This window comes from Protomyctophum parallelum, assembly GCF_964188405.1.
Source record: "Protomyctophum parallelum genome assembly, chromosome: 2".
Classification (NCBI taxonomy): Eukaryota; Metazoa; Chordata; class Actinopteri; order Myctophiformes; family Myctophidae; genus Protomyctophum; species Protomyctophum parallelum.
Window position 1 is genome coordinate 37,453,999 of NC_139699.1, and position 26,484 is coordinate 37,480,482.

At 42.0% G+C, this 26,484-nt stretch overlaps 1 protein-coding gene across 4 annotated transcripts in view; it reads left to right on the forward strand.

Moving 5' to 3' along the window:
* Positions 1-26,484, forward strand: part of dennd2b (DENN domain containing 2B) — a 69,925-nt gene that overhangs the window by 21,665 nt on the left and 21,776 nt on the right. For 2 of the 4 annotated variants that reach the window (XM_083759479.1, XM_083759478.1), the window contains 8 exons: positions 3,413-3,511; positions 11,253-12,545; positions 14,281-14,426; positions 20,313-20,443; positions 20,881-21,096; positions 22,159-22,255; positions 22,535-22,579; positions 23,615-23,799. In XM_083759479.1, the coding sequence (XP_083615605.1) occupies positions 3,438-3,511; positions 11,253-12,545; positions 14,281-14,426; positions 20,313-20,443; positions 20,881-21,096; positions 22,159-22,255; positions 22,535-22,579; positions 23,615-23,799 (2,187 nt within the window). In that variant the 5' untranslated portion in view covers positions 3,413-3,437. The remainder of the gene's footprint in view (positions 1-3,412; positions 3,512-11,252; positions 12,546-14,280; positions 14,427-20,312; positions 20,444-20,880; positions 21,097-22,158; positions 22,256-22,534; positions 22,580-23,614; positions 23,800-26,484) is intronic. The other 2 variants (XM_083759481.1, XM_083759480.1) reach the window with 1 other exon arrangement.

The window sequence follows — 26,484 nt, forward strand, 5'->3', positions numbered from 1 at the left end:
AGTCTCACTGCTGGTTGGCTGCCTCCTCATCTGTCTCTATAGGACACAGTCAGTCCTACTGCTGTTTGGCCTTCTCATCTGTCTCTATAGGACACAGTCAGTTCCACTGCTGGTTGGCTGCCTTCTCATCTGTCTCTATAGGACACAGTCAGTCCCACTGCTGGTTGGCCTTCTCATCTGTCTCTATAGGACACAGTCAGTCCCACTGCTGGTTGGCCTTCTCATCTGTCTCTATAGGACACAGTCAGTTCCACTGCTGGTTGGCTGCCTCCTCATCTGTCTCTATAGGACACAGTCAGTCCCACTGCTGGTTGGCCTTCTCATCTGTCTCTATAGGACACAGTCAGTTCCACTGCTGGTTGGCTGCCTTCTCATCTGTCTCTATAGGACACAGTCAGTCCCACTGCTGGTTGGCCTTCTCATCTGTCTCTATAGGACACAGTCAGTCCCACTGCTGTTTGGCCTTCTCATCTGTCTCTATAGGACACAGTCAGTCCCACTGCTGTTTGGCCTTCTCATCTGTCTCTATAGGACACAGTCAGTCCCACTGCTGTTTGGCCTTCTCATCTGTCTCTATAGGACACAGTCAGTCCCACTGCTGTTTGGCCTTCTCATCTGTCTCTATAGGACACAGTCTCACTGCTGGTTGGCCTTCTCATCTGTCTCTATAGGACACAGTCAGTCCCACTGCTGGTTGGCCTTCTCATCTGTCTCTATAGGACACAGTCAGTCCCACTGCTGGTTGGCCTTCTCATCTGTCTCTATAGGACACAGTCAGTCCCACTGCTGGTTGGCTGCCTTCTCATCTGTCTCTATAGGACACAGTCCCAATGCTGGTTGGCCTTCTCATCTGTCTCTATAGGACACAGTCCCAATGCTTGTTGGCCTTCTCATCTGTCTCTATAGGACACAGTCCCACTGCTGGTTGGCTGCCTAATCCATAGTCCATACAACAACTTCCTGTAAACAAGTCGCTCCTGAGCAAAGCTCTGACAAGGACCCTCCCATCCATCACCTCTGGTCTCTATAGAGACAGATCTCATTTGACCACATTCTAACTAAGCCATAATCTTTTAGAGATGGAGAATTGAGATAGAAGTGATATTCTAGGCCAATGGCCATTGGATTGAAGGGAGAGGGAATTGTTGATTGCAGGTCTTTGTAATTGTCCAGGAAAGTGTTATAACATAGTAATGCCGCTCCGCTGTCTTGGGGTTTCCTTTTCATGGTGTTTAACTGACATGCAACTGATCTACAATATATTAACCATAATTTGTGTACGTATGTAGGTAGGTACAGTATTGTAAATATTATACAGCAAAAGAAAAGCATTTGCTTAACATTAGACAGACAGTAAAATCCTGAGTGTTCATGTATCCATTTGTAACTTAAAGATTGTACAAAGGTAACATTCGTACACTCTCTGAGTTAAATGAACACCTAGGGTTTTACTGTGCAGAGAGACTGTGTGTGTCCACGAGAGTCTGTTGCACCGAAACCACAACTTTCCTATACAGATGATAAAACTCATGTCTGTAATAGAAACACTGTTTTAGTTCCAGCGGTTCTCTAGCTCAACACATTCATGGGAAAAGACAGACAACATGTCATGAGCCAGTAGAGGAGTCTAGTCTGTTAATGTTGGCTGCCTTATTAAAAACATGCACCACACGCACCCGTGCATGCACACATAGTCACATATGCACGCACACACGCAAACACGCACGCACGCACGCATCTTCGGCCTCATATTGGCAGAGGTGTTCTTCCCTTTGCATCATTCTCAATTTTAAGTATACTTCAGTATACCTGTGGAACCTGCTCCTGAGTGATTTTTTGACGACAGTATGCCCATCAGAATGGACAGAAGCTAGGTTGAGGATTAGTTGTGTCCAGAGCTGAGCACTACCAATATCGGTCTGGTTGATATATCAGTCATTATTTGATTGATTATTGTCTCCACCAGGGACAATAATAATAATCAATAATCAACAAGCATGGGGAGAGAGTATGTTTTGCAACTCCGTCCGTCCGTCCGTCCGTCCGTCCGTCCGTCCGTGTGTGTGTGTGTGTGTGTGTGTGTGTGTGTGTGTGTGTGTGTGTGTGTGTGTGTGTGTGTGTGTGTGTGTGTGGTGTGTGTGTGTGTGTGTGTGTGTGTGTGTGTGTGTGTGTGTGTGTGTGTGTGTGTGTGTGTGTGTGTGTGTGTGCGTGTGTGTCCGTCCGTGTGTCCGTCCGTCTGTGGACAGCTAATCTCCGGCACCGTTTGCTTGATCGCAGCCATACTCTGCACACACACTCCCTGAATGCCACAGCTGAACCTCTGACCCAAGGTTTTCACATTGGCCTCTTATAGCGCCACCAGGAGGCCGCTTTGTGCAAAAACAAATTGGACAGTACAACTACAGATTTTGTCCAAACATCATGTCCAAACATCACACAGTCTCTCTAGAGCCATTCAACGAAACAGGTCTTTCAGATTTTTCAGACTCCATCCTGATTGGCTAATATTGGCTTCCAAAGTTCGCAGGAGTGCTCAGTTTCAAACAAAATGCTGCAAATCATGAACACATCGTGTGATTGTGGTGAAACTGTGCATGCATATTCCCACTAGACTGAGGAAGAAATGCCACTTGACAGTTTTCAAATCAGCATCATGGTGGCGCTACAACAGGCCAAGTCGCTTCACACACACACACACACACACACACACACACACACACACACACACACACACACACACACACACACACAGACACACACACACACACACACACACACACACACACACACACACACACACACACACACACACACACACACACAAAACATGTTTATATTAATCCTAAACATTTTGCCAAACACACACACTCCTATCCTCCTGGTTTCTAGTTTTCACTGTCTTCAGCTTGTAGATTTTGAAATCTTTTGAATAGGGCTCACTTGTGTTTAAATAAAATGTATTCTAGTTAATTGTTCTGAAGTAGAAACTCTTTGTCTATTTTGTTGTATACATTGATTAGAAAATGTTGCACTTTTGGTCTAGAATTGAGATCGGACCAAACATTCTGGGCAAAAGTGATTGTATGACAGTACTTTGCCCCTCAATTGAGTCACTCAATTGATATTTGATATGGCTCTGGATTAGGGGTCATACAGTTGTCATGGTTATGGCCTAATATTCTATTAGCTACAGATTTCTTTCATTGTCTACTACTTTCCTATTTCAAGGATATTTTCAGTCACACTTAATTCCCACCACAACTTAATCTTCTGATTAAGTCAAAACAACCTCAGAGGAGCTATGGTTTGCACTGTCAGCTCAAGGTTAAGTTAAACAATGGCCATGTATGTATGTCTTGTTATGTGTACTGGGGTAAACACGATCCCTTATGCCATTGTGTCTCTTCATCAGATGAGTGGGCGGTTTGCAGGAAATCATGACCGCCAACAAGAGTTCCAAGGCTGCGCCTCGTGCAGGGGAGGCTAAACCTCAACGAGACACCCCAGACAGGTCAGTGACATCAGCATCTAGGTAGTGCTGTCACAATCATGGCATTTTAGTTGATGATTCATTGGCATACAGATCATTGTGATTCATGATTTAATTGTATTTTGGGGATTGAACATTCAACGTATATAAAAAAAGTAGGCTTTTAGGTTGCACATGACGAATACCTTAAAAATACAAAGAAATTGCTGACAATGACCAGTACCAATAACCACAATAAATAATGTACCATGGCCAAAAAAGTCCAACATTTTTTGAATAATTTTACACTTTAAAAATGTCGTACACATTATTAAAATAATTGTGAAAGTAGGCGATATACAAGCTCACTAGCTTGTGATGCATTGTGAGCTTGTAGATCTGCCATTTAAGCTATTAAAATAGCTTTTTTAATACAGATACAATTTTGAAAAAATATGTGCGATTATTATGTAATAATTGTGACAGGCCTACATCTAGGATGGGGAAGGTTGGTTTTTGGTGAGGTTGATGATTGATGCCACATGACATGTCATCAGATGTTCTATGTCATAGTCCCAAATTAGATCCTTATTTTGTGTTTTTGTTCTGAGAAGAGAAGTGAAGTGAGACATTTGAGAAATATGCCAATGTTGAAGAATTTCTTTCCGAGGGGGAGCAATTCACAGCTGTTTTCCCTTTTTTTCCCCTTCATTCATGGGAAAGTACAGCTGCTGATTCTTCAACAATTCTGTGATAGGACTTTCCCTGATCCTGTAAAGAGGATTTGATATTCTAGAATATGGCCCCATTGACGAATCCGAAAAACTGTTAATAATGAGCTGAAGCATGTTTTTGTTAACATATTGAGAGGCAAAGTCCTTCTGCTAGAAGAGAAAAAACAAACAAACCTTAAAGGGATTGTGACATTAAAAAAAAGGTTTTGGAATTATTCTTATTTTTTTAGGTTTTCTAATCTCAATTGCACCCAAAAAACATGAACTTTTAACATTCAGTAGATTTTCTGTGATCTGTGGTTTTCTGGCTCAAACAGGTGCTCTGATTTGCCGGCAGTAAGTGATGTAAGACCCTGCAAATCCCATATATGTCAATGGGATTTGCCAGCAGATGTCACTGTTTTCACTGTGTTGCCTGTTTTCATTGTAGCTCAAAAGGCTTCCAAACCCCAAAGAAAACTTCAGACCACAGAAAATCCAGTGAATGTTCAAAGTTCAGGTTTTTTGGGTGTAATTGAGGTCATAAAACCTAAAATAAAAAATAAAAATAAATTAAAATGAATGTCATAAAACCTTTAATAACGTTATTATCATAGTGACCTTACTCAAATCAATTCATTGCTGAGTGATTGATATATAGGAAAACAAGATTCTGTATTTGATGGATTTCATAATTTATAGATCATTTGTCATCTGATTTGGAATGGATGCGTAATATAGTTGTGATGCTTACAATATGTTAACAGGGTAGTAAAGAATGGTTTAAATGGTAACAAGCTGCTCACTTAGTAAACAGCGCTCACCATTGAATTATAGAAAGCAACTCCAACATGGATACTTATGGTAAACTTGGCTCTACAGTCTACAGCGCACCTTCACAACTACTATCTATCTCACACTCGGTGACACTTGATTTGTCATTTGAATATTGTCTGTAGGAGGACAATATATAAAGCATCTCCTTTTCACAAAAGTGCACATCATTCAAGTCATCATGTTTTCGTTGACTAATTGTAAAGCAGGTCACATACAGTATTGTAGACATACAGTATGTGTCTATGGAGTTAACATTACTCTAATACACACCCAGGTGTGGTTATAATATTCCAATGTGTCTTCCCTGTGTATTTTTGGTTTCTTCTTGAAAGCTGAAAGCCTTTGAGCCAAAAGGCCCAATCGAAATACACCACTTGAGTGACATCATAATAACCCTTTTTTACATAACAAATCCACACAAATCAATGTCCATGATTTGCCAATTAATTATTAACTATTATACGTATTATACCTATACTTAATTGTAAAACAGTGTTGCGGAACAGGGGTCTTTGTGTGATAGGATATCTTTTTAAACATTAATCACTTGGACCCTAGCATCCCTATTACAGAGTGAATGATCAGGTTTACTAAGTATTGACAGTTTAAGAGGTTCCATGTCTGAAAATACCTGAATCCAACACTGATAGTGTTATCAAACGTGTATCCAATTATGGGGGTCCCTGCTTCATCTCTCTCTCAGCTAAGGGGTCCTTGGGCTGAAAAACATTGAAACCCCTGTTGCAGAAAGAATATTGGTTAAATCGCTTAGTTAATTATTGCACTTCTACTGTACTTACTCTATGTTCATATCACTATCACCTGTCTGAATGAGGATATAAACTGTTCTCTATGTAGTTTCAAAGGCTTTTACAGCGATGGACAAAATGTAGACATGCCAGCACATGATAGGCTGCTGAAATACAATGTAGGCTTGAAATACTCACTTACAAAATAGATGAGGTGGTTGTGTAGTTAATGAATAGACTTGTAGTTATCCAAGTATGTGAACTCCTGGATAGTGTTGGAAGTGTTATGTTACCGTATGTTAATGCCAATACAAAATTCCCAAAAGAAATGCATGCAGTGTTTCAGCAGCAGAGCACATAACAAAACCTTGTGTGTGTGTGTGTGTGTGTGTGTGTGTGTGTGTGTGTGTGTGTGTGTGTGTGTGTGTGTGTGTGTGTGTGTGTGTGTGTGTGTGTGTGTGTGTGTGTGTGTGTGTGTGTGTGTGTGTGTGTGTGTGTGTGTGTGTGTTTGAGTGTGTGTGTGTGTGTGTGTGTGTGTGTGTGTGTGCTCAGTAAGGGATGATAGACTTGCAGATGTCGTCAATCAGTGATGAAAAGTAATAGTGCGTGACCGGCTCTCTCCATCCTGGTCAGCAAACAGGAAGTGGTTTGTGGCTGGTATTCCTTGGAAGCCTTAGTGGGAGGAGCCAGCAGCCAAGTTGTCACTGGCACTGAAGCTCTGTATATGTGTGGTCGACCCAGCTGAAGCTGTCTGTCCACTGCCAAAACTGGACTTAAAAATGCTTGTTGATCCAGACCAACAGAATCAGATACTGTAAAATCCTAACTTTGAAAATGTACAAATGTATCCAACCATTATGGGTCTATTTGGTTACATTTGTTATTTTGGGTTATACTAAATTGCATGGATGCTGTCATACACAAAACATGATGGATTATCATTCTTATGCTACTGAGGTCAGGTTTACGGCTACATATTTTAGCATTTCATACTTTCATACTTTCATAAAGGAGCTTTTCTCCAGCAGTGTCCAAGCATCCAACAGACTTTATTGTGCATGGTACACACTGTTCTTTTTCTATGACGAAACGGGTGTCCGCATAGCAGTGTGTTAATATGGTTATAATAATCAGAAGGCTGATGGTCTATAATACTGAGACATTTTGTTGTTAATATGAGTCTTGGGCTCTTGGCACTCGATAGATAGATTGATAGATTCATCCCACGAGGGAAATCCAGTTGTCATAACAACACCACAGTTCAGTCAGGACAACTCATGAATGGATAGAATATATTTTTATTTAAAGGTTTTCTGAGCTCAATTGCACCCAAAAAACCTGAACATTCAGTAGACTTTCTTTGGTCTGGGGTTTTCTGGCTCAAACAAGTGCTCTGATTTTCCTGTGGAGTGTAAGATGTAAGAGGAATGTTCAAAGTTCAAGTTGTTTGGGTGTAATTGAGGTCATAAAACCTAAAATGTCATGAAACCTTAATTTTATAAAATGAGCAATATATTTATTATGGTTTGGCAATGAATTGGATCCTCTTTTATGTACTCTGATAATGCGCATCAGATCAACATATGGAATGAATTCTGTACTGGCCATATATGGAGCATGTCTTGAGTGTACACTGTACACAGGGTTTGATGAGGTCAGATCAACATATGGAATGTCAGAACAGGTCAGCTCCATATATGGAGATATAAGGGTGGCAGTGGGGGCATTGTCTTGAGTGTACAGGGTTTGATGAGGGCCCAGGTAGGGCTGGGCCCTCATCAAACGCGTGGCTGCACTAATAACTTTGGGGCAGGCCCGTCTAGAGCAGGGGTGTCGAACTCAACTTGGGGCGAGGGCCGCATTGGTCAAAAGGTCACTTGATGGGGGCCACAACCAGTTGCGCACGCACGCTCGATGTCTCAGTCAGTCACTGCTATAATATCTATCTATCTATCTATGTATGCTCAGACCCAGCCAGCCAGCCAGCCACACACATAGTGCTCAGACCCAGCCAGCCAGCAAGCCACACACATAGGCCCTCATTTATCAATCGAGTGTAAAATCTGCCACAGATTCGAGTGCAGGTTTCGTAGTACACCCACGTCGCCACGGCATTTATAAAGTGATCGCAAACAGCTGATCCTTCCTTAATTTCGTTCTGACGTTAATAAATGTCACGGCTGAAATCTATCTGGCACGCCCTATTAAATCTAGCCTCGCCCTCGTTTTTGCTACATGAACAACGGCAATACGTTTCCTGAAACCATGGTTACATGAAAAAATAGGTTTCTCCCGTGCCTTGCTGCCCGCCTCACCCCCCTCTCTCATACACACGCACAGCACGCACACGCAACTTGCAAGCCCAACTAACTGGTGTGTTGTTAAACAAATAAAGAACGAACACCTGCATGAATTAAATAAAGTTGTAGGCCTACCCTGTGACAGGGTAGGCCTGTCGACAGCTCTGCCGATTAATAATCGATTCATTGAACCCCATATTAATCAATATCAGATAAAACTCATAAGATTTTATATTATGCACATGCCATGGTCACATAACCATTATATGTCGAGTGCATGCTTTGATGGTTACAGTTTTATAATCAGTTTTGATGAGTAAACCTTTGTGAAGATCTTCTCAGTTCTCATTGTATGCTAGTTACTGCCATTCAGGATGGAAAATGAAATCCATTTGGATTTTGGGAGAAGTAGTTCCATAAGGGGCTGGTATGTACTTGATATAAAGAGAACATGTTCAGTTCACTAGTCTACACTACTCTACACCTGCCTTCATTTCATCTGATTGTCTGTCTGGCAGGCACTTAACAAGCGATCGTTAACTGTGTCTGTTAGAGAGAGGGGCAGAGAAGTGGCTTTGCTCAACTTGATTTATACTTATATTCTCCACTCTGATGAAGGTACATGTTCGATATATCATGCAGCCTTACTTATTAGCCTATATATATATATATATATATATTTTTTTTTTTGCTTGAGGCAGGCGCCAGGCGGGCCGCATAAGACGACGTTGCGGCCCGCATGTGGCCCGCGGATCACCAGTTTGAGTTTAAATGGACAGGTATCAGTCAAAAGGGAGACATCGAAGAGGAAGGATGAATGGATCTCCATCCCTGATGATGTCACGTGATGTCACAAGGGGGTTCACCAACCAAACAACTGACTAACTGACTGACGGGAAATGCACGCCACGATTACATAGTAAATGTGACATGTAGTCGCAATAACATAATAAGTCGTCCAATTCGATGCAGATGAATCAGCACTCAAATTAAGTCTGAGTCTGAGTCATTTCAGTGATTATAGAGAAGGCAATGAATGACTGTTTGACTCCTGCAGATCAGTCAAGTGCTCCAGTATTTTATTTGGGTAGTCTCTCCCAAGTGGCCAAGGTATTATTTTCTCTGAATGAATGACTTCACTTTGACTTGTAGTTGACTGTAAAAAGATATCCTGCAAGGTCCCTGATTTGGCCTGATTGAGACAATGAGAGAGCAGCTAGATAATAAATGGACCTGAATATTTGAATTAAAATACATTTTTGTATATAACATTTTATTTTACCTATTTGTTGCACATCTCAACTGAATTATTGTACATTGGGTACAATAAAACATTTAGGCTATAACACAAAAAACAAATCCTGGGGACCATTGTGGTCCTCCTATATTCAATTCAGAGCATAGAATACCAGTAAGACGCCCTGAGGGCTCCATATATTGCCATATATGGAGCGTGTCTTGAGTGAGTGTACAGGGTTTGATGAGGTCAGATCAACATATGGAATGAATTCTGTATTGGCCATATATGGAGTGTGTGACGGACGCGAGATGCATGTTTTCATAGTAAACTGCGACCTACAGTCGCAATTAACACATGAATAACAAATGTCATCAACAAATAAGAATAGCTATATTTACAGATGAGAAAGAGGGAGGACAGCAGCAGTGTATGCCCCCTCATTTCAATGGGAATTCATATGTAACTCCTCTTGTAGCTTTCTGATATATGTTTTTCAGGCCTTATTTTAACAAGTGATTAACATTAATTCCACATTGTGGTGGCAGAGTAGGAGAATGAGGATTTCCAATGTTTGTCATTTTTAATTTTAATTAATTAATTAATCACATCTCAGTTATATTAACCATCCCCAATATAAAATGATTCCATGAAAACAAAGTTGTTCTTTAAATCCACACTACTGACTAAACTAGCGATTTTAATGCTTAAGCTATGATCGTAATCTGAATAATCGTCATACTCAAATATGTAATTATCAGTAGTAACTGAAAAGTAAATATTGGGCTACTGATCAAAGTCCATTATGACCTGTTACCCATAGGGGTTGGATTTATGGGAAGTGACATACACAGAAACTCCTGGGTAGTGCCTACAGGTTCCCAGGTGTTATTAACAATATCCCCACCCTAGAGCATGTGAGAAGCAAGAAGGGCAGGGTGGAGAGGTGTGAGGAAAGATCTGTCCCAACCTGCATCCCTGCCTGGATCATAGTCCACAGCCCTCAACTTCATCCTTCCAGTTCAATGCTTGTTATTTTAACCAAGGCTGTGACATCAGATCTCCCAACGCCTCACTTTCGCAAGAGTCAGCTTGTTGCCAAGTTGTGACAGAGTTCCTGAAAGTCGATGAGTGTTTTAGGTGTCAGGGACCTGCAACGATTATGAGGAAAGCTGTGTTCTCTCTCTGGGAACCTCTGTAGCAAACTACGTAAGAGTGTGTGTCTAGTGGTGGTGAACAATGATGTAGTCAGCATTGGCCATGAGACTATCGGCCTGCCTGCACATCAGTTAGCCTTTGGGTTCGTAACACAAAAAAGCTCTGAGGATTAGGAGAAGAGCAGAAAGGCTTTTTAGAGGTAAGGCTGTCGTATGTCATATGTCTTGGTTTGTGGTATGATAATTCTTTGTGTGTGGGGTCCACTTTAATTCTCCCTAAATCATTTTAATTACGTGGAAAAATCTATAGAGGCCTTTTTCATTCTAGATCTGTATTTGATTTGGCTTTAATTTGGATCTCATGCTGCCAATGTTATGTCAAAATACACAGTACTTTCCATTAGTTATTGTATGAGTGCGGAAAGTTCATACTTTTTATTACAGTACGTCAGAAGTATTTAAAGGTTTATGGTCATACATACTGTAAGTTTTCTTCTTCTATTTCCTCAAGAATGTTTTTTTTTATACATTTTGAGCTTGTAGATTTGATAAAATGCTCATCCAATGCTGCAACTCACCTGAGGTGACTAATGACGTTTCTCATGTATTTAAGACTCTAATTCTACATAGAGCAATTATAACTTTCTCAAGTTAATATTTAAAGTTTTTTGTTTGTTGTTATTGTTGTTGTTTTAAAGTTTGCTATACAATTTAAACATGGATGTTCTAAGAAATGAAATGCTTGAATGAGATCTGGCACCCTTTTAGACACACACCTCTGTTGTTTCAGGTGCCAGTCTAGTACATCCCCACCACCCATCGTCTCTGCAAACCAGGCGCAGTGCCAGCAGACTGTCCTTGACGACGGTGAGAGCTCCGCCAAGCAGAGCAAGTACGTGAAAACTGACGGCAGGCTCCTGGGGCGTGCCGGCTGGAGTAGCAAGACTGCTAGCCTACGCGGTGGTTCCTCGCTTTCTGCCGACTTTGACTCCCATAACCGACTCACCAAGTCTAAGAGCATCGGGTGCCTGCAGGACAACAGGCTCTCTATATACAAGCCCCCAGCTGCAGGCCAGGTGGGTCAGGAAAGCCAGAGTGCACAGGAGCAGGAGCAGACCCAGACACTAGGGGAACTCCCAGGGGGAGATGGACTTAAAGGCGGACCCCTGAGCTGGAGCACATTCTCACTGGGGCCGTCCTATAACCAAGGCCACAAGCGGACCCTGTCTCTCAGCCACCCGGTGACAGGTGTTGCTTCCACTACTATCCGTAAGAAGATCTCAGAATGGGAGTGCAAGAGGGTGGCTCTGCCTAGGATGAGCTTGTGTCTGGATAAAAGACCAGGAGCAGAACGTGTGGGGGGCAGCGAGGGCTGCCCTAGCCTTCTTTCTTCTCCCTGCAGCGAGAAGACGTTTGACTTCAAGGGGGTGCGGAGAATGAGCACAGCCTTCTCGGAGTGCTCCTACACAGAGACAGAGGAAGAGAAGGCTGTTGCAGACAAAGAGGTTCTGGGCCGCTTCCAGAAAAGGCTTGGCAAGACAGAGGCCTCAGGAACATTCCTGCGTTCCCTGTCTGCTCGGAAGGAGACATCGGCAGTCCTCAACAGGATACAGAAGATAGAGCAGGCCCTGAAGGAGAGCCCCAGCCTGGCCCCTCCACAGTATCTGAACAACTGTTATGCTCCAGACAAGACAAGACAAAAGTCCTTCACGATAGGCGGGCCAGAGGACTTAGACAGTACATGCACTAGTAAGCGCAGTAGTATTTGCTCTGTGACCACGGAACCGGACACTCTACTGGTATGCGATAAGCTCTCTAAACTCAGACAGAGGTTCAGTGTGAGCTCAGTAAGGTCTGAGAGTCCTGAGCCAGCCGGCCCTCAGACCACTGGGGGTGCACCAGTCAACCCCCTGCCGAAACCTAAACGCACTTTTGAGTATGATGCCAACCGAAGCCAGAAGAGCACGTTGTCAGCCAATGGACTACCTCCTAGCAGGCCTTCTGAGTCCCCCCCACCCTTGCCTTCAACGCCTGCGCCCAGCGTAACACAGATGCAGAAGGCCAAGGGATGCTCCCCCAAGAGGTGAGACAAGAGAATCAGTGTGCTTACAGTATGTATTTGGTTATTTATGAAAAATGAATCATACAGTATTTCACGGTTTGAATGCTTTAGCATTGTCTGTCTCAAATCAGTCCCAGTATGGTTGTCTACCTCTGGTCCTCTGGTCCTACATTCTCAAACAATAAAAACATCTGCATTTGTAATAATTAATAAACAGTATAGTGTCTCAGCCAGTGCACAGAACATTATGCTCCCTGTGAGCATGTAGGCTACTGTATATATGTATGAGTTCTTTGTTCTTTCTATGAATGGTAATATTGTTATTAATATTTTACATTGAGATTGATTGGTGATAGCTAGCCTACTATTGATTCCTGTTCCTTTTAACACTATATTTTAATATTAAAGCTTTGTAGTTTTAAGGGTTAAAATAGCCAATCAAGATTAAACTAGATAACGTATTCTTTTCCAGTAGTAAAAGTACGGTAAAGTAAAATCCTCAGTGGTATTTTATAAATTTCTAACCCTTAATGGGTCCATTTGGTTACATTTGTACACTCTTAACACGTGAATAAAAGACCACTGACAATGAAGATGTTATTGTGTACTTAAAATGGACTAATGACAACAATATAAACATACTAGGGAAGCTAATTTAATTCCTTATTCTTTGTTACTATAGTGCACTGCTTTTTAACTTTCATGTAAACAGGCAAGTCATTAAGAACAAATACTACTAATACAATACAAAGCCATGGCCTCTTGAGGGAGAGGGGTGCTAAAAAAAGACACGGTTAAAATTAAACAGCAGGTTTAAACAACATGCCGGCACAATAGGAATTTCCGCAAAGACTAAAACATATAGGTGTAGGTGTAGCTAGGAGTCCTCATTCTGTATGTTCCTCCAGTCAGTCCTCAGATATGATGCCTTCAGTCCAATGAGCGTGGACAGCGCCTTAATACGCCTTCCTGTTGTGCGATTAAGAGGAAATCCTTTAACATCCCTGACTAAGGCTGACTTAGGCTGTGTTTAACATTCCTGTGGCCGAGGAAGTTTTGACCATCCTTTAAAACCACAAGCCATCATTGGAGCGACAACAGGGCGGACATTTCTGCACTAATACTGTATAAGCTGTACAACTGCACCACTTCAGTGTTGAGATATTATGTGCTATAGGTTGTGCACGGAATAGAGTGCATATTGCTGTCTGCTTTTTTAACAGTTTTAAATGCCGTGATTAAACAATCGTTTTCCAGATCTCCCTGCCGTGTTTTCACTAATCTTTGATCGCCGAGTTGCTTGTCATGAAAATTCACTTTAAAACGGTGTAACCGCTTGTCGTATTGTTCCAAAAATTCCAAAAGTGGTGATCAGAACAACAGAGCGGAGAAGGAACGCGCACGATGCGCAGCACCGCCACCATTGTAATGCATTGGCCTCAATTTCCCTTAATAGCCTGTGCTCATTAGCATTTTCCTCTCTGTCTCTGAAAAATGTCAGCTACAGGTTTACACTGAGAGACAGCTAAACTCATTCAAATCACTCGTGGCCTTGTCTTGGTTCTACAGTAATTGGCCAGTGGAGGATGTCAGGAGAGAGCCAGACCTTCTTTACTATTATCTCAACACCATGCCTCTTTCTATTTCGTTGTCTGTCTTACTCTTAACCTTTCTGTCTTTACCGGTAACTGACTTCCTCTGTGAAATTCGAATGTGTCTTTTTTGTCCTTTGACATTAATTGTCATTCCTTTCCAGGGAGTCATGTGAGTCAGAGGATGCTGCAAGCCTACCTTCCTCCCACCCATCCTCACCTTCAGAGAATGGCACTGGAAGCGCAGAGACCCACAGTCGGCCCAGTGGCAAAAGCACTTTAGAGGAGAATGCCTATGAGGACATAGTAGGTAAGCACAGCATCACAGCACTCTTGGATCCAGTAGGCACGACCACAATCTGGCCTATAACCACTTAAACCCTGTATACTTTGTTGTGCAGGTTTTCAACATTTTACTTGAGTATTGGTATCAAATTCACTTAAAGTACCAAAATTAAAACATTTTTTCAAAATATTTCAAAATGGTCAAAATATTTCAAAAATAGCTGATCTAACCCATGGCCACTGAGCTGGTAGTCCACCAGCTCAGTGGCCGTGGGCTGTAGAGTGTCCAACCTGAGACTGGGAGGTCATGGTTCAATCCCTGGCTTACCAAAGACTGTAAAAATGGTACCCAGTGCCTTCCTGCTTGGCACTAAGCATTAAAGCATATAGAGTAAAGTAAAAGAGTAAAGTAAAAGTGTAATTGAGTAAATGTACGTGAATGTAATGTAAATGTTACTTTATTCCACTACAACAATGAGGGTCACTCAGAGGTTACTCAGGTTTCGGTTGCACTGTAAATCTATGTTATGCTCATTATAACAGTAACCTTATATAGTTTAAAGGGTGTTTGAAAATGATTTAGCTGTGTTTTAATGATAAGGGCACACAAATGGGCAGCATGATTCCATGGCAGTGACATTATCAGGGCAGATTCCTCTCCTTATCTCTTGTATAGCAGTGTGAGGTATAGAGATGTGTTTCTCTCTGTGTGTCATGTAATTGAATCCTCTAGCCACACTAGGCCTGAGGGCTTCATTTATATTCTTTCTTAAATTTGTAATACTTCAACTGCAGCCAGAGACCGTGTACAAAGGCACTGTAAACACCCTTACAGTATATTAACCTAGTGACTTTACTTTTATCTTAATAATAGATGTCCTCATTTTACACCCAATTAATTTAGTATGGAACAACATTGAACAATGTGACATTGAACTGACAATGTTGGAATACTTTATACTTTCTTTTAGATGCGTTCTCTCTAGCAGCAGCTTCTCACATTTCAATTGCTTAAGGGACATGGTGTGTATAACCGTGAGTTGCACAGATTTCAGTGCACAAAGAGACAACACAGTAAATTCCTGAGTATTCATTTAGATCTGAGAATGTACGAATGAAACTAAATGGACACTTACGGATCCATTTGGTCGCATTCGTAAACTCTGTGTGTTAAATGTACACTCAGGATTTTACAGCGAAAGTGCTTGTTTGAAGGGCTGGATATGCTCAAGAGCCAAATTCCTTTCCGCTAGGAAATGACCCGAGGCCTGCTGCCCAGTGAAAGTGCCAGTTCTCCCAGTGCCTTTTTCACATGGTAGAAATGTGTGTCAGTATGAGAATAGTCTGGCCTGACCATCATAAATCCTGTCTTTGCTAATGAGGCTTGGACGTGAGATACAGTAAAAAGTCAGCATTGAAAAGTATTTATATTTTATATATATATCAGAATGTAGGCACATGCAGCAATGAGCAGCCCATGTCTTCTTGTCTTTGCAAATACTGCCAATCAATCAATGGAATTCATATGATACAGACTTTATTTCTGACCTGGCTTTGTATTCCGACAGTCAACTCAGCCAGAGCAGGAATTCATATGCAGGGGACCTGGTTGTCTTTGATGTACGCTCTAACATAGCCTCTATTGTTCCCTAAAAACCACCTTGAGTGGGGTATCCACAATTCAGTCAAGAATGTTTGTGATGGCTGATTATTTCCAGGTACATACTGTACATCATTCTTTATGAAAAGATCGTCTCAGTGGTTGTACTCTGGATGTTTTTCAACATAGAGCAAAATGTTTTCCATGATAACGATAATATTCTGTTACCTGTGCTCAAAAATGTTTTTGCAATTATATATTGTAATGCTAGGGGTCTGTAAGTGACCATTACTAGCATTGTTGCCAGACAGAGCTGTTGAGAGAGAATAAATATAGATGATGATCACCCAGGCATATTTTCTTTATCTTACATCCACAGCCTTATTTATACAACTCTTTGATTTAATGCATAGATTAGACATTACTGTCTATTAGAAACTGTCCTGGCACACAAAATTGTAGGCAGTCCTGCTGGGATTTCCCAAGAGCACATGGAGGGAGCTGGCAAAAATACAGCCAACATGGTCATTGAGCTTTTCACTCTGTGTTTTGGTTCATGAGCCTAGAAACTTCAGTGCCTTCTAAGCAATGAACTTAGAGTTTCTTCAGTAGTGAGGTCACTTGCCGTGACAGCTCAGTGTGTGGTGGCACTCTAGAATGCTCTCGCCTTGTCTAATGGGTCAGCTTCCATATTTTCCCTATAGGGGAAATACAACAGCTGACCAATCAGCCAAGGCTGGGTATGTGAGAAAAGTGATTATCACATGATGTAGTAATCAGCCCCTGTTTTTAATTAAAAAAATCACACCTGTGTGAAGTGAGGGGCGCTCTTATCATTGTACATCATCAAACATCATTTCATTCCGGCCAATCAGAATTTGCGTCTTCACCTTCGTCTTCAATGTTTGTGTTTCGCAAACACTCAAAATTGTCCATTCATTGTCAATGGCATTTAATGTTTGTGTTTACACACACAACAAAAGCTGGACATCTATCGCCCGTCAAAAATGTAAATTTTCTTCCAAGCGCAGATAGTTGAAAATAGTTTAAAATATGGTCCCATGTTTTTGTTATTCCTAGTGCTAAAGAATTTAAACTCCAAAAATACTGTGCATCCCCCGGCATAATTTCTCCCATGTGGTCACGAGCAGACCGTCTTCAGGGTGGATGCACTCTATGGTTTGTGGTGCCGCCAAATGTTTATACAGAACTGGAGCTCATTTTTTCGTCCATTGCACATTCTTGTTTACCACATGAATGGGTGAGCGGTGCCACTGTAGCTAGTCCATTGAGGGGGATGTTTTGTCCAAGGTCATTTTTATAGGGAATAGTATAGTTTGTCCTCTGTCTCGCTCTGCCCAGAGCATCTATTGTGTAAACGGAGAGGTACAATCACAGTATGTTGCTGAGGTGTGTCCCCTCCCTCCAACTAATGTGTGTGTGCGAGATTTGGATGTTTGTAATCAGAGGAGTTGATTAGTACCCTCTAGTACATCAAGCAGCCGCAGAGACGTATCATTTTCCCAGCAGGCTTTCATTACAGAATTGCTTTAGTTAAATGGAATCACCAAGGGGTCACAAACTATTTCTGCTCTCTAACTTTAATGACACAGACAATCACCCAGGAATCTCATTTCATGTGACACAACACAATGTTCTAAAGATCCTTGTTAACACGCATGCGTGTGCGTTTGTGTATGCATTTGCGTGGGCATGTGCATTTGCGTGGGCATGTGTGTGTGTGTGTGTGTGTGTGTCTTTAAACCTCAAACAGGTTGTAAAATTAACCTAACAGTTCTTTGAACAACAAACCGCTACCTGTGCTTTACGGCGTCTTTTAACACAGACTGTCATTGTTCGTATTTCTCAAGTTCACTGGGTTTTCCCCTAAAATGTTCAGGAGGATATAAGGCACTAGCTAGCATGTAGTTTCTTGGTTTCTTGGTTTCCTTTGACAGATAATACTTTTCTTTCTTTTAAAAAGTTCCCCTCTGCTTCAGTCTCAACGCCATCTGGCTCTGTTTTTATTCTCCAGTGTGGTTCCTTCACTTTCTCACAACCTTTTTGGACCTTGCCAAGAAGCTATTCTCAGTCTGTCTGAATGGACATGGACTATGGTGTTACACAAGCCTTTTTGGTATTGAAGTTGGCGCTCTTCCAAGTGACATCAGTATGAGTTGTGCACTGGTCTGTAACATTCCTGCACTTCTCATCTCTGTTATCAGTTATTGACTGAAAATACATCTTCAATGCAGTGGGAAAATCCACACAACGTTGTAAAAATGTTGTAGTTCACATGTTACATCTTCTTGTTGTGAGGCAAGAATGAGACCTATAGTGCAACTGGAGTAAAGGTTGCTGATATGGATTTTTCAAAGCCAAAGCTTATTTTGGAGAACAAGAAGACCAAAATCAGCAAATTATTGTCTCCACCAGGCCGAAGGCATGGGGGGAGAGTATGTTTTGCACTCCGTCCGTCCGTCCCTGTGTCCGTGTGTCCGTCCGTGTGTCCGTCCGTGTGTGTGTCCGTGAGCAGCTAATCTCGGCCACCGTTAACCCGGTCGATGCCAAATTTTGCACACACACTCCCTGGATGCCAACGATGAACCTCTGCCCCAAAATTTCCAGAACGGCCTGTTATAGCGCCACCAGGAGGCCGCTTTGTGCAAAACAAGTTTTTGCACAGTACACCTACAGATTTTGTCCAAACATCGCGCAAATTGGTACACAGTCTCTCTAGAGCCATTCAACGAAACGGGTCTTTCAGATTTCTCAGACTCCATCCTGATTGGTTAAGATTGGCTTCCAAAGTTCACAGGAGTGCTCAGTTTCAAACAAAATGCTGCAAATCATGAACACATCGCGTGGTTTCCGTGAAATTGTGCACGCACGCACGAGGAAGAAATGCCACATGAACAATTTCAACTCAGCCTCAAGGTGGCGCTATAACTGGCCAAAAAGTGTTTTTACCTCTAACTGCACGGATCTGTGGATAACTTTGTATGCCAACTCCCTAGTTTACTTTTGTTGCCCTTTTATCCAACCACCAGATGAAGGCAAGCTGCAATGTCCTACATTCCTATCCTGGTGGAGACCTGTGTGGGCACTTTTTCTAGTTTTTTCTCTTTCTCTCAAAGATTAGGATATCCATTGTAGTGAACTCTAAAAGGCATCTGATTCCACATCTTTGCATGTGTCTTTCATTCTAGGCAAGCATGTTTATTGTTTACATTTCAAGCACTTTAATAACTCTTACTGAGTAGTAGGCCACGAGGCCTACTTGACATTTTAATGATTTCTTTTTAATTCAACATTTGTATGCATTCAAAATAGGCCTACATCTTTATATATTTTTTGGGAACAAACAAAACTTCACACATTTTCAAATAATTTGTGGGAAGAGAAGATAGAAATCTGCCAAATTGGTGTCTTTAGCGATCCCAATGGTACAAAATGCAAATATCTGCCCAATATAAAAAGCAAATGTATATCAGACATATTCTACTCATAATATCTGGAATATACAGTAGAAGAATGTGCATTTCCCCTAATTTTCTTAACACACTTCTCACTGCCTTCCAAACATCAAAAATCAAACCCGTCTGTACTGTACTGTAACTGTACTGTACTGTACTGTACTGTACTGTACTGTACTGTACTGTACTGTACTGTACTGTACTGTACTGTACTGTACTGTACTGTACTGTACTGTACTGTACTGTACTGTACTGTACTGTACTGTACTGTACTGTACTGTACTGTACTGTACTGTACTGTACTGTGTGTGTGTGTGTGTGTGTGTGTGTGTGTGTGTGACCCAGCCAGCCAGCCAGTGACACACATTACTGGGCAATGGAGTGGCTGCACCACTCAAAAATCCATCATGTGATTTCCTGGTTGAGAACCAGAGACGAACAGATGACCCTCTTCTGCTGTCTCGTCCATCTCTCAGAGCAGACAGTTTGCATGCTTGGACGGTGACTCACCAGCAGCCCAGTGTCCAGGAGTTTTAGCATGAGCCCAGCCAGAAGGCCTAAAGGGGGCTGCAGGGCCCGTAGCCAACAGTAACTGTTTTGAAAAGAGGCAGCTCACTTCAGCCAGCTGAGAGTGACCTTTGGCTTGCCCTACTTAACCAGAGGGAGCATCTCTCATGCCCCCAACACCCCTTACTGACCCCCTAATTGGCCTCTGTTGCCCTGCAGCCACCCCCTGTTTTCTGGACGAAGAAAAGGGTATAAAACAGCTTGTGTTTGTGAATAGTTTCATAGCTGGCATGCAATGTTAATTGAATGCTTATTTTCTCCCCCACAGAGAAGGAGAACCCATATGAGGATGTTGACCTGAAGCGCAGGACTTTGGGTCTGGGTCGGAAGTCTTGTCTGTTACCAGAAAGCAACAGGTCCTGGACCTCCATGGACAGGAAGCTGAGTTCCCCTCCTCAGGTAATACCATCTGTAGGGACTAGGGACTGAACTGAACTCTGGTGTGTTTTCCTGTGGTCAAATTAACCTCTGAAATTGGGGTGTGGTTCTGAATCTTGTAAAAGTCTAGTTGCACAGCAAGATTTCTCATTTGGTGCACTGCAGGAAGCTGTTTGATGTGTTTATACTTGGGAAGAGTCCAGAGAAAGGTTAGTCTGGAAACTTGGCTTCTTTTGCTTCAGTGCAGACACACTATCTCACTGTAGGAATGAGGAATCAACTTTCTATTTGAAAAAGGAGAGCCCCTTTCAAGTAATCCAGTAGGAAAATTACCTCTAAAATGGGATTGGGATAAATATTGTTTTGTTGTTCTTATACTACTTTTGTGATTCACATACAAAACTAGGCTATTCTACGCTCAGACACTTTCCATTATTTGTATCTTTTCCCGTCACTAGCTGCCCTCCAAACCCAGTAGCCAGTCCTTATGCCTCTCCAGTCCCAGTGACAGGAAGAGCCATCGGTCATTGCAGCTTTCCAAGCGCCACAGCCATGACAACATGCTGCTGCTACCCCAGTTGGGTGTCTCCCCCTCTTCTTGTGGCCTGCTGGATGAACGCCTTTGTAGCACCAGTGACACCTTGGCCTCCCATCGGCACTGGAGGATTCCAAAGGTAAATGCTGGTTGTTCCTGTATTAAAGATGGAGTGCCGTGATTTTTTCGCCCCTAAAACATGAACATCAGGTACTATGATTATACTAGGAGAAAGATGTTTTTTCAAAAAAAGAGTACAGAAAGTGTTAAAATTATGTTTTTATGTGGCCACACCCACCAGTTCGTTAAGTATGCCTGCATGGTTTGCCTGGTGGGTGGTGATGGGCGGTGATCCACCTGAACTGAAGCCGCAACCACAGCTGTTGTTAGGGGAAGGGATGAGATTGTGATGTCACATTATCACTGTCATTTTGACCTGGGCCTCGATTGGGCTTTTTGAGAAACCAAAAATCAAACGGGTGCTAATGTTTGTTTTAGTCCTCAAAACAAACATTACATTTCTCTTATTCTTTTCACATGTCAACCTTTCTGGAACACAATACTCTAGTAGGGTAATGTAACTATTGCTTACAGTAGTTGCAGTAGTTACAGGAAGTCTCAGTTCTTATGCATTCTGGAGAGGGGGTCCTTTAGTTGTACGGTATATGTTTTGCACATGGTCGGTTGCACAGTTACTTCAGATTGACTTATCACAGGTTTACAGCAGTAAATCAGTGGGTGAAATTTGATTTGTGCAAACTCCATTATTTTGTTGTTTTCCAGGAAAGCAAAGGAGTGGGGGGTTTGGGCAAAGAATCAATGACATCTACATATAACCTATAGCATAATAAACATGTAGTTAGTATGTAAGTATGTACATGGTTAGACATAATGTGCAAAATGTAGCTTCACAACGCCAGGTCCACGTAAGTAATAAAGTGATCACATAATATGTGATCACTTTATTACATATAAGGCATAAACTCATAGGTACCACATTGTAGATCCACAAAGGAAAAGCAGGTCTTATAGCCGAACAATCCACACGGAAGGTAGTGATCCAACATAGGAAAAACAGTCCGTCAAAGGAAAGGAAAGAAGGAAATGTAACCTACTCTTTCTCAAATTCTCTGACTCATCCCCTCATTACTGCGAAATCACTTGAGATAACTAAAACACAGTTTCCTCTTAATGTTTACAGATGGTCCAGAGAATCAATGCCATCTACTGCACTAAACGAGGGAAGAAGCGGCTGAAGAAGTTGTCCATGTCCAATCTTGAGACGACATCTCTCAGAGGTAAAGAAGGACTATTCTGCCTCATCTTCGCTTGTCGAAAATAGCCGATCTACAAGCTCACAGCGCGTCGCATTGCGACACATTGTGAGCTTCTAAATGGGCTATTTTAAGCTACCAACACTGTCATACGAAAGATTATAAATTACGCTTTTGCTAGTAAATATTTGTGTCTCAGCTGCCACCCACATGGAGCTATGGCAGTGTCCTTTTCCTGACATAAACAAACGTATGCCATATTGCCCTTTCACCCAATGATTTTTTTGTTCTGCCCATCCCCAGATGACAACAGCGAGAGTGAGAGTGATTCAGATGACAGGTTCAAAGGTGAGAGGTGGCAGCATGCGTTTGAACCCCATTTCCTGCAGTGGTGATGTGTATTGGACTAATAGCTCTCTGTCTTTCCTCGTGCATAGTATTTCTTTTCTCACCACTCTTGCAACAGCTACTCAAGCCTCTTTTGGTTTTGATAAGTACCGGTAAGTGACCCCGTTTGACCAAAGAGACCACAGGATTGTAAACAGTGGTGGACAAAGTACTTAACCTCAGTTAGTTATAGATATACACCTGGTCAAATATTACTCAACTACAAGCGAAAGTTGTTCACTTGCATTAAAGTATTGGAGTACTTGCCTTTAAAAATATTGAAGTATTCAAAAGTACATGTTTTTAGAAATACTTAAAGTTTTTTAGAAATGTAGTGGAGTCAAAATTACAATATTTGTGAGTATCCACAAAATACAACTACTCAAGTAAAGTACAGATCACTTAACTACAGTACCCAAGTAAATGTACTTTTGTCACTGCTCACCACAGATTGTAACTGAAAGGATTGCAATATGGATGGATTAGCAGTAGACTACACAAACATCTGTCTAGCATTCATCTAGTCTAGTGGATATATGTATACTGGTGACATTTGCTAGTTGTTTTTCTCTCTTTGAAACACATCAATCGGCGTAGTCATTAAAAGTAAATTATATGGTGTGTATTGACGTAAACAGCATATTTCTTTATTTTTCAGAAACAAACACATTTTTACATTTATTCCCTAACCTTAGTTGCACTTTAAATTTGGATATGCATTTCCTGTTGTTTGTGCATTAGGTTTTAGTGTGAATAGTTTCTGGCAGCTGTGGAAAGTAACTACTTTGTACTTTTACTCAAGTAACATTTTGAATATATGACTTTTACTCGTAACAAATGTATGTACAATGTATGTATGTACAATCTACAGTGTGGTATTGCTACTAATTTTACTTAAGTAAAGAAAATAGTCCACCGCTGGTTTGTGGACAGTGTCTGTCTTGCATTAATACTGGTGTGTGTGTGTGTGTGTGTGTGTGTGTGTGTGTGTCCCAGCCCACACCCAGAGGTTGCAGAAGCTACAGTCTATTCTGCGACGGGCCCCTAGCTACCGAACACTGGAGCTGCAGCTCATTGAGTGGCAAGAGAGGGAGCTCTTCGAGTACTTTGTGGTGGTCGCCTTAAAGAAGAAACCCAGCAAAAACTCCTACTCCCCAGAAGTCACCTATCAATTTCCCAAGGTAAAGGCGTAAAATACTAACGGGATCCAGCAGGCCATTTCTTTCATTCAATAATATTGTTTTACAGAAAGAACGAAATTATATAAGGGGGTTCCTATACTGCTGTCCCCTGTTAGACTTTGGGCCAATTCATACTCCTATTTTAGAGCCGAATAAAAGTCCGTTCGGCACTGTAGAGGCTACAATGTGACGTCATTTGAGGTTCGGGGGGGCGGGTACCGTCCTAAAGTCGGCTCTTCGGTGCTACTGAAAATTTCTGACGAGCCAAAATCATTTCGGCACTACAGCGCCGAAACAGCGGTAAAATAGGAGTATGAATCAGCCCTTTGTTTAAAGTATAGGTACTTACCAAATGGACCCCCCTCCCAGTGTTAAACTAGACAAAGTGCCAATCGGCACAGGTCTCCACCAGGGCAGGTCAGGTTGTGGCCTCATGGTGGCGCTATAACAGGCTGTTGAGGAAGATTTGGGCCGGAGGTTCGTGTTGGAGGGATGCAGGTACAAAGTTTTTCCATGTGTGCATACATAAGTTGTATACAGATCGATGCAGTTATAGCAAAAAACAGGAATTGGCCTGTTATAGCGCCACCGTGAGGCTGATTTTGAGGAAGAAATTGTGGCATGTCGTCCTCGGCCTAGTGAAAATGTGCGTGTATAATTTAACGGAAATTGCACACTGTGTTTGTGATTTGTGGCCTTTTTTCGAAATGGACGAATCGTGTGAGCTTTGGAAGCCAATCTTAGCCAATCAGGATGGAAGATGGGAAATGGTGCCGCTCCGTGTTGATCACATGACTATGGAGATAGTGTATAGCGATTTGCGTGAAATTTGGATAAAATGTGAAGGAGTAATAATAGAAAATGTGTTTTACATATGTGGGCCTCCTGGTGGCGCTATAAAGAGCAGATGTGAAGAATTCCAGGCAAAGGTTTTTCCTTGGCCTCTAGGGAGTTGGCATACAAAGTTATCCACAGATCCGTGCAGTTAGAGGTAAAAACACTTTTCGGCCAGTTATAGCGCCACCTTGAGTCTGAGTTGAAATTGTTCATGTGGCATTTCGTCCTCGGCCTAGTGGGAATGTGGGTGCACAATTTCAGGGAAATGACGCGATGTGTTCATGATTTGCAGCATTTTGTTTGACTGTGTACCAATTTGCGTGATGTTTGGACAAAATCTGTAGGTGTACTGTGCAAAAACTTGTTTTGCACAAAGCGGCCTCCTGGTGGCGCTATAACAGGCCGTTCTGGAAAGTTTGGGGCAGAGGTTCATCGTTGGCATCCAGGGAGTGTGTGTGCAAAATTTGGCATCGACCGGGTTAACGGTTGCTGAGATTAGCTGGTCACGGACGGACACACGGACACACGGACGGACGGACGGAGTGCAAAACATACTCTCCCCATGCCTTCGGCTGGTGGAGACAATTATCTACCCTCTAGACTTGGTAAACTGAACCCGAGTTGGCTCTTCACTAGACATTGCTGATCCTCAGGCTCACAACGCATCACAACTGAGCTTGTTGATTGGCTATTTTTAGCTAATGTTCCCCCCAGAATATGGATACTGGGGTTCAAGTGATTAACATTCAAGATGTTACAATGGATATAGAAATGCTGTGTAGGCTGAAGAAAAACAACTATCACATATGGAGACCATTGTCTCATGCCCATATTTTAACTTTGAATTACATTTCAGTCAGTTAACTCACGGATAGATTTAACCAATATTTATTATAGAATGAGAATACAAGTATGCATATAATATTTTATCTTGGCGTTCGGCTCTGCTAAATTTTTCTCCCTGCTGGGCACAATTAAACACCATCATTAAACATTAACAGCAGCTGGGGAGATAGGTACACAAATACAATAACAACCCCCCATGGGGAACTGAAATAACAGAGCCCACCGGTGGTGCTGGGGTGGTGGTGGGAGCAAACATCACATAACAACCAGGAACCATATGCAGAAGGAAGGCAGGAAGAAGTTTTGTGTCCGAGCACAGGCATGGTAACACCCCGCCTGCATGTGATTGGCCTACTGTCCTCCGAGCTCCGTGGTGGGAAATACGTTACTCCGTAGTGGGAAATAATACAAGTAGTATGGTATGATACAAGAGAACGCTAACTTGTACGTTTTATTTTTGTAGAAGAGGCAAACTAATATTGTTTATGCCGTTTGCTTTGAAGGAATAATTGATTGAACATGCACGCCATAATATGATTTGGGTGTGTTCTAAAATGTTAGTGTATAGTTTACTATAATTACATTAATACACGATAATCAACACTAAGAGTTTACTTTTTTCAGGACTGCCTAAGAAAACAACTGACAGATTACAACTTGTCCAAAATGCAGCAGCCAGAGTTTTAACTAGAACTAAGATGAGAGAACATATTACTCCAGTTTTGGCATCACTGCACTGGCTTCCGGTTGTTTTTAGGATTGATTTTAAAATTATTTTACTTGTCTATAAAGCTCTCAATGGTCTCGCACCTTCCTACCTACATGACTGCCTGCCTAAATATGTCCCAAACCGCCCCCTAAGGTCTTCCACTGCTGGCCTGCTCGCTTTGCCTAAAAAAATGGCAACTAAAAAATACGGGGAAGCAGCTTTTTGCTTCTACGGGCCGTCGGCATGGAACAAGCTCCCACTGTACCACTGTAAGCATTACTGCTTGTTTGTCG